Source organism: Neltuma alba, unplaced genomic scaffold (assembly GCF_004799145.2).
Source record: "Neltuma alba isolate B1F8T4 unplaced genomic scaffold, ASM479914v2 tig00011342_pilon, whole genome shotgun sequence".
Taxonomy (NCBI): domain Eukaryota; kingdom Viridiplantae; phylum Streptophyta; class Magnoliopsida; order Fabales; family Fabaceae; genus Neltuma; species Neltuma alba.
Genome location: NW_021636043.1, coordinates 119,711 through 128,261, shown reverse-complemented (window position 1 = coordinate 128,261; position 8,551 = coordinate 119,711). Strand labels below are relative to the sequence as shown.

Here is an 8,551-nt window from a genome sequence, read left to right as displayed (position 1 = left end):
GGGAGTGATCTGATAACAGCCTGCACTTGCTGTTCATCAGACAGGACATATCCAACTTCCTTTAGTTCCTGATCATGTTGGCCATCTCTCATAGATGTTGTTTCATAGGATTGTTTGGCTTGAGTTTGTAGGTATCGAACTTAATCGTCAACCTTCTAAGTTTAGTGGTAGAAGTACCACCAAACTTGTCTTTCAACGCTATCCACATAGCTTGTGCAGTTGTGTGCCTCTCAAACTCGCACATTATGTCATCAGCCATGGCACTCAGAAGCGTAATTCTTGCTATGTGTTTTTCTTCTTCCAAACTAGGTAAGCCTCTTGGTCTCTCCTATGTTGGGCCGTATTCCCAGCTTTGGGTTCGACCATTGCAGTGGTTAAAGGTTCAACCGCATCTTGTTCCTCCAAGATGTATTGGACCTTTCGGTGCCATATGTCCCAGTTATCCCGTTGAGCTTTTCTCCCTTATTAAGCTCAGCAATTATGTTCTTGGTTGCCATTTTTAGTTCTGTGACAAATTTATCCCACATTATTCTACGTTCTCTCTAAAAGAGAGACGTACCATAGAACATTTCAGTTATATAGCACAGGAAAGTATACAATGTCTTGTACTTATATCATCCTTGATCAGAAAGTAATGACACTGCAAGATCCATGATCAAGAGCATACGTTTGTACCTCCCATCACACAGATACAGGCAACAATCATTATGTCCTATCAAGGATTTTATATAAGCACTTCAAAAATTGTGACTCTTAGAAGTCTTATCTTCTAAAAGCTCCCACTTATAAAAAGCATACATATATTATTCACAAATAATCATACAATAATAATTCAAGTAATTTCATTAAATGAAATAACACACTTAGTCTGTTTACAAATGCATGAAACCACAAACTTAATATAACAAATGTCAATAAGGCGAATACAAATATTACATCATTTGATATGAACATAAAGGTAATCAAGCATTGCTCTCCTCAGCTTTCTAAGTTTGTGTGTTTTGGTCATAAAGGATGATACTAAATCTATAGCCCAAATCCAGTAAAATTTCCTTATAGGTTTTCTTTAGGTCCGCCTCTAACCCTTATTGCTCTTATGTACTCCATTATGACTTTAAGGTAGAATTCAGTATTCTTCTTATCGGTCATGTAATGGACGTAGCTGGCGAGCACGCCATTGATGCCTTTTATGTTTGTCAGTTTGGCTGCATCTCTTTCAGCTATTCTCATAGCTAAAGCAGGGGTACAGGGTTGATTCACCTCTTCTCCTTCCTCAACTTCGATTTCATTGGAAGATCTAGTGAATCATTAAAGACCAAATGAGGTTTGGTACGAGGGGTTCAGTGGGGAATAAAGATTCCGACTTAGGTCCAGAATCCATTAACTCCTCCGGGTCTTCTTGAGGAACCTCTTCAAGGTCCTCTTCAGGATCCTCATCCTCTGGTTCATATTCTGGAACTGCATTATCCATGTATGAGTATTCCAATGAACCATCTTTGATATTTTCAGTGCTACTAGAAGCCTCTTGCTTCATTTTCACCTAGAACAAAATAATTTAAATTATTTTGAATATTCTGGAATTTATTTCCGCATGAAAATACCAGAAAATACACTGAAAATACTCACAAACATATCCTTAATTGTCTCCAAAATTAGCAAATTATATGTAAAATGAAGATCTTGATTTTAGGGATTTTTAGAGACAAACCGCACCTCAAATGGACCTCCCACACGCCCACACGCGCCCCTAGAAGGATGAATTAGCAAAAAATTGAAAAAAAAATTTCACCCCACTCACGTTGTCAGCGGTGTTGCAGTCGACCGCCGGCACACGTGCTGTTCCGCGGCCTCCACACGCCACCACTTGTCAGGTGATGGGCCCCACATGTCCAGAAGGCATGCCGCCACATGGCATTTCTGGACAAAATTTTTTTTTTAATGGACCAGATCCCTCTTTTTTTTTTGGTATGGGCTTGTCCTTTTCTGACCCAACTGAGAAAACCCCCCCTTTTTTTTTTATTAAGGACAATGGGGCTGTCAGACAGCCCAAAACCGTTTCCTTTTTTTCTGCAGTGATCAAAACGACACCGTTTTGATCACTGTGCATCGTCTTCTACCTCCAGCCGGGTCAACCGACCGGCTGGAGTGATGGGTCGGGTCTGGACGGGCAAGAAGAACTTCTCTCTTCCATATATTGGCCGTCCGGTGTCCATTTTTTTTGCATATTTTATATGTTTTCTTCTTTTTTTTTTTCATTCTCTACACAATGGGATAGTTTTTGTAGCCTAAAAACTTGATTTTCTAGACACCCAAAAATGAAAAAACGTACGGCCGAAAAAGAATGATGTAGAACGTGTTCTATGGAGGCAGAGACATAATCTATCATATCTACTTATAAATATAAGTCAGAAAACAATCATACTGAAGCATAAATGAAAGGATTTTCATAGTATATATGTGAAGCAAATCTCTGATGCTCAGAACCGAAAAGATAAAAAAAGGGACTCTGAAGTAGAAAAAAACATATGAAAACGCAGGCCACAGAATGACAATAATAGAAAGATAAACCCCACTCTGATACACTGAAGGATTTCGAGCATACCTGAAGTATCTCAAATCTCTTCAGATAGCCACGCAGGATCCGGTCACAACGGCAAACTCAGATTAGTGTTACACAACAAATGTACCGGTAGGAGAGGAAGAACACAGGGAATAAAAAAGAGAAGTGGAAGCCGGAGAGATCACACTTTGGTTTTTGCCTATGCTTGTGATAAAAACCACCCCACTCCACAAAACCGTTTCGGCAAATAACCGTTTTGTCTCATTTCAATTTGCAATTTTAAACAAAATGGGGAAATTGCAATTGTCAACCCAGATATTCTATTATTTGTACCAGAATCCCAAACTTAATGGGTTTGGATCCAATCCATCAATGGTGGACTGACCCATTTTCCTACAATTGTTGTGAAATATTTCTAGCAAGACAAAATGGCAGATCAAAGTGTGAATTTTGAACATAATTGAAAAGTCTCAACAATTACAACAAAACAGCAGAAAGTCCTCATATTAAGCTCTTCGAAAATATGATACGTAGAAACAGAATTAGAGGTAAAAAGAATAGAAGAATGGAAAGAGAATTAAAATTCAGAACTTCATTACATCATAACCTTATCTAATTATGGATCTTCTTCGGCTAATTACATGCAGCTTTCTCAAGTTCTCTCTCCAGTCAAAATCACTATCCCCAGTGGAGAATGCTAATATTTTGGCTAGGTAAGAATAATATGATAGGATGCGTCTAATAACACCCAGATTGATGTGATTGCCTTTCTTTGCAATAGATTTTAAAAAAGAAGAGGAAGCTACGCCATGGGCTTTCATAGATACCTAGGGCACTTTGTGGTACCTCTGTCCTTGGTCTTGGCTCTCTCCTCCGCCATCCTCCTTTCCCTGAGGTTCACACCAGCTTGCCTTATTTCTGGCCTCTCTTCCTCGTCATTGCAAAACAACTCAAGACCTCCCCCATCACCGTCTGTCACCATCAGCAACATTGGCAAGATCTTCCTTAAGTATGTCCTTGGCCACCATGAGTCATCCTCAGATTCTCATTCCACCAAGTCTGACTACACCTAATTTATAAGCATAATGAAAGAACAGTCTTTCAAGTTGAAGTCATTTATGTAATATGCATTGCCTATAACTAATTTAGCAAGAGCAACAAGCAGAACATTCATAAGAATCTTGACACAGAGGACAACAAAGGCTGGAATTATCTTCAAGCCATCATGCGTGCAAGAGAACAGTCAGGAATGCCCTATCAATAAATAAATGAATAAAGATCAACAGAAGAGAATTCCAAAATTTTAAACGACATTTTTGGAGGGATGCAAGACTAAAAGATTCTGTCCTTGTCCATTAACCAAAGAATATTTAGATTTCCGCAAGAACAATTGAGTTTTTTTTTTTTTAATAAAAGAAAAAACATTATATCAATCAGAAAACAAGCCCACGAAGCCACAACAAAGCCATATGCAGATATAGAATTTTGCAAGTCCAAAAGATGGGAATCAAAAGATACAAGACAGAGAGACATTCCTATTGCTGTTAGCCATAACCAACTGAATACTCCAATAATATCCAACTTAAAGTATTCTCAATGGCATCCACAATCCCATGAACCATAATTTCATTAAGTTTCTTTCCCAAGAGCTGCAAGAAACTCTCAAAACATGTTTCTTGGCCTCCCGCATTGCAAAACAATGGTTTGTCAGGTGACTGATCACCTCGAACAAGCTCTCTAAAATTTACTACCTTTTTAATAGGGATAGATCATGCCAAACAGCAAGATTGATGGCATATACTCATGCACTAATTATACAGGTTCATAGTGTCCAGATCACCAAAGAAATGCAGGGCATGAACCATTTGGGTAATAAGAGATTCAGCCACCCTCAAGCTGCAAGTAGCAGAACCTAAGATTACATACATAATTCTCAAAATGTCAAACATAATCTAGTGTAGGAAAACAATTACACTTTATTTGTTTTGTCAAGTACGGTTGATAAATTATACCCATAACAATGTTAATTCAGTCCTGCCAATCTAATATCAAGATACTATTAACGCAAAGCATAATTTGCCCGAGCACAAAAACATGTTGAAAAAGGCATTATTTTAAATCTGTTCAGCAGAACTCTTTTTTTATGAAACTAAATAATTTATAACAAAAATTTCCCCTTTATCTTATTCTTCAGTGTGAGAAAGGGTTTTATTGTTTGACTCTAAGATTTCTCATTAAGTTTCAATACACTTCACCAGCAGACCACATCCAGTGGCTTAGAATGATAAAATCTATGTGGAAGATATTATTCAGTCAACAACATGCAGGATAAATATAATGTTATAAATTCCAAATAGATCTTGTCTGAATAGTTCTGACAATGCTCCCTAGTATAAAGCTTCCTGTTTCAAATAAAGTATCTTATCTGTTTTCCATACTCTCCCTCGTCTCAAGAGAATGCCTGCTACTATCCATAGATGTGAGGAAAACATCTGAAAAGTAACTAGTACCCTCTCCTCTCCTCCGTTTCTGATTAAAAGGGTAAGAATCTTATGATTTAAATAGCGGACAGCAAGGAACTTAAAGAAAAATAAATTGATTCATGCAGGAAGACCAATTTCCAGCAGAAGTCAGAAAAAGACTTACTATAAGCAAATCCTATCAAGGACAACTGTAAGTTGTCAGTCAGTAACGGGGAAAGAATCATGGAAAAGATTCAAATCCCTCGACATTTGCTTAAGTGAAATACTAACGTATTATACGGTACTTAGAACTGGCTGCCATTACTACTATTTAAGTGATTGTCAGAAATGATAATAAAGAGAAATAACCTTGAAAAAAATGGATACATGAACAAGATACAACGGTAATGCCTAAGGAAACATTTATTTTCTAGTCTAAAAGGTTTATTTTGACAACTAAAAATTTTCCATTTTTGCAGCAAGGGAAATCATTTTTTGTCCACAAAATTGGTTCCTTTGCTTCCTTGTCTTTGGAGTTCAGAGTTTACAGAAGAACCAAAGGATCAAGTAGATGCAGTTGTGTGCGATCAGCATGTCCGACCCCCCACCAACTTATGAGATTATTTCATCCTTTTCTTTTCCTTAATTCTTTGAACAATGGCTTGGAATTCTTCATACTTTGCTCTCTTTTAAGTTTATGCAAAATTGTCTCAAAGCTTGTGACTATGATATTTCTCAAGGTTTCAGGAGGTAACTTATAGATGTTAATCAATTTCATATTTGGATCATGCTCAGGAGTACATACAAGCTCTCTGTTAGTTTTTCAAGATTGTAACATAGATATTCCACAACAGATTCTGATGCTTTATTAATTTTTCCCCTGTCATTATACATATAAAATTAACACCTTCACATTAGAAATATACATCACAAGATCTCCATGCTAATATTTTTATAATCCAAAGTAACTGAACCAGGCACCAAATCATAAAATCTCACCATATAGCACCATCTCTTAAGCTGGTCAATATGCAGTCTACAAGATAGGAACAGAGTTCAAGGATATTCCCTTCTGTTTGCATCTTTCTGCAATGATTTGAGCCTCTTCAAAGCAGTTTTTCTCAACCAACTTCTTAACCACTAAGTTACATATATATGAATCAGGACAGTGTCCGTTTTCCTCCATTGAGTAAAAGATCTTCTTGGCCTCTTCAAATCTCCCAGATTCAAATAGTGCCTCCATAAAAGCACTATATGTGTAATTATCAGGTCTCACACCAGACTTTGACATAGAAACCAAAACCTTTTTAGCTTTCTCGATCTTGTTCATTCTACAGAAACTTTGAATCAGAGCATTATAGGAGAATGTATCAGGCCTTAGTCCTTCATCTTGCATTCTTCTTATAAGTTTCATAGCTCTTGCAACATCCCCAGTCGCACATAAAGACCGAATTAAGATGTTGTAAATGACAGCATTCGGACTGACACCCCACTCAATCATCTCAGTGAAGCATTTAAAGGCTTCCTCGGTTTGGCGTACGCGGCAGAGCCCATCAATTATAGAACTAAATGTGAAAATATCAGGTTGAACTCCAATTTCTAAGAGCATCTTCAGAAGCTCTTGGGCCTTAACTATTGTTCCAACCTTGCAGTGCCCATTAATAAGGGTATTGAAAGTAACAAGATTAGGAGTAAGCCTTTTATGCTGCATATTGATGAAAGTTTCCAATGCTTTATCAATCATTTTGGCTCTGCAGAAGCAATCAATTAGCATGTTATATGAAAAGACAGTAGTAATTAGCCCATCCCTCAACAACTTATTGTGAATCCGATCCCCATCCTCCGTATATCCATCCTTGTATAAGGCCTCCATAAGTGCAAGATAAGTACCTATGTCTGGCTTCACACCTTTTTCTCTGAAAATATCAAATATCTTACATGTCTCTAGAAGCTCTGGTCCTTTTACCAAACAAGCCATTATGACATTGAATATGCAATTGTCAGGGAAATAACCTTTTGCCAGTGCCGTTCTGAAAAACATGATTGTCTCTCTCGTCATAGAATTATTTGTGAGACAATAAAGTATAGTATCACAAACTAACTTAAAATAGTTGGGTGTCATGTCAAGCAAATTGGATAGTAACTCAAGAGCCTTACTTGGATCTAGGCAACGGAAAGTCCCATGAATCAATGTTCTGATAGTTGCCTCATTTGGATACACTTTCTTGTCCTTCATTGTCTTTAGTACTTGGAAGGCCTCATCAACTCTCTTGGCATTACAAAACCCATCAATTAGGATCGTATATGAGTAAACATTGGGGAAATGTCCCCTGCCCTCCATCTGCCTCATTAAGCGAAGTGCCTCATCCACCACACCAGCTTTGCAAACGCCATGAATAAGGATATTGTACGTGATTCTATCCGGATGACAATTATCAGCTGTCATCTGTTGAAATTTAAGATATGCCAAGTCAACGGAATTGGACTTCACTAGTGCATCGATAAGAGCATTATATAACCTTGTGCTTGGATAAAGACCTAAATATGAGATTTGGCCAAAAATATCAGAACAATATTTTGCCAACCCCAGTCTCCCCCAACTTCCAATCAATAAGCAAAGCAGGTCTTCAGTAATCCGAAAACCAGACTTTTGAATATCCTGAATCAGTTCAACAGATAAAATGACCGGCCCTTTACGATACAATGAGTTCGATAAAACACCTCTAACTGACTGATTCTCTGCTAATGCAGGGTAGATATTCAAAGCCCAAGCATAAAACTTTATAGAGTGTGATGGGTTTTCCAGGTTCTGAAAGATACTAATAACTGAATGAGAATTAAGAACGATCCTCTTAGCGTTTAGCTCGTGTCCTAGCAGTAACACCCAGTCGGCTCTCGATAATACTTGGGAAATATATGCATGATCAACTTTGGTAGTATCACCTTTTGATTTATTCGGACGATTAAGTGAGGGCTCACCTTTTAAAGAAGTTCGGGCTTCCTTTGGAAGAGACTGGGCTGCTTCAGGAGGATTTCTCAGTGCAGATGACAACCGGGCGGGTGATGCTAACGATGAAAACCCCCTCATGTCCCCACTGAAAACTGCGATTTCTTCCCAGATTGTTTATCAGTAGCAGGCATGAGAGCATGACTGATCGATTCCTTCTCTTCGTGCCGCCCCTTTGCCAGGCGTAAGCTGGAGAAGAAGAATCAAGGGGACCAATGCCATGAGTGAGAATCATTTACAAAGGAGAAGAAGATGGGTTGGCTAATTTGATGGATTTAGCAGGGCCTGGCATTTGGGCAATTCGCAATAGTTCCTACCAAACGCCGCAATCCATTAAGTATACCCCGCGCGGGCAGGACGACCGGACGAGGAGTGCTTCGACTCTGCGCGCTAGCTAAATTTAAAATTTAACCATATAAATTGGGATAAGTTATATAGAAATAAAACCCATTACTAACTCTAGTGCGAAGCGTGCTCAAGATTTTCTCTCGTGACAAAAATTCAAAACCTTTGTTTACTGCT

General features: G+C 38.2%; 1 protein-coding gene and 1 long non-coding RNA gene across 3 annotated transcripts in view; both read right to left on the bottom strand.

Moving 5' to 3' along the window:
• Positions 1-3,635: 3,635 nt before the first annotated feature.
• On the bottom strand, positions 3,636-8,401 carry LOC114712248 (putative pentatricopeptide repeat-containing protein At3g16890, mitochondrial). Of its 2 annotated transcripts, none has more exons than XM_028896724.1 (2): positions 6,022-8,401; positions 3,636-3,814 (listed from the first exon to the last, which is right to left on the bottom strand). In XM_028896724.1, the coding sequence occupies exon 1, from the start codon at positions 8,108-8,110 to the stop codon at positions 6,059-6,061; it is 2,052 nt and encodes a 683-aa protein (XP_028752557.1). In that variant the 5' UTR covers positions 8,111-8,401; the 3' UTR covers positions 3,636-3,814; positions 6,022-6,058. The 2 variants fall into 2 exon arrangements, with proteins under 2 accessions (XP_028752557.1, XP_028752559.1); XM_028896726.1 differs by lacking the exon at positions 3,636-3,814 and adding an exon at positions 4,743-5,089.
• Positions 4,796-8,551, bottom strand: part of LOC114712259 (uncharacterized) — a 21,411-nt gene continuing 17,655 nt past the window's right edge. Inside the window, exon 3 of the long non-coding RNA XR_003737216.1 lies at positions 4,796-4,809. This is a non-coding gene — a long non-coding RNA (uncharacterized LOC114712259). The remainder of the gene's footprint in view (positions 4,810-8,551) is intronic.

Coding starts and splice junctions, on each gene's coding strand:
- LOC114712248 (XM_028896724.1), bottom strand. CDS start 8,110: ATGAGGGGGTTTTCATCGTTAGCATCACCCGCCCGGTTGTCATCTGCA.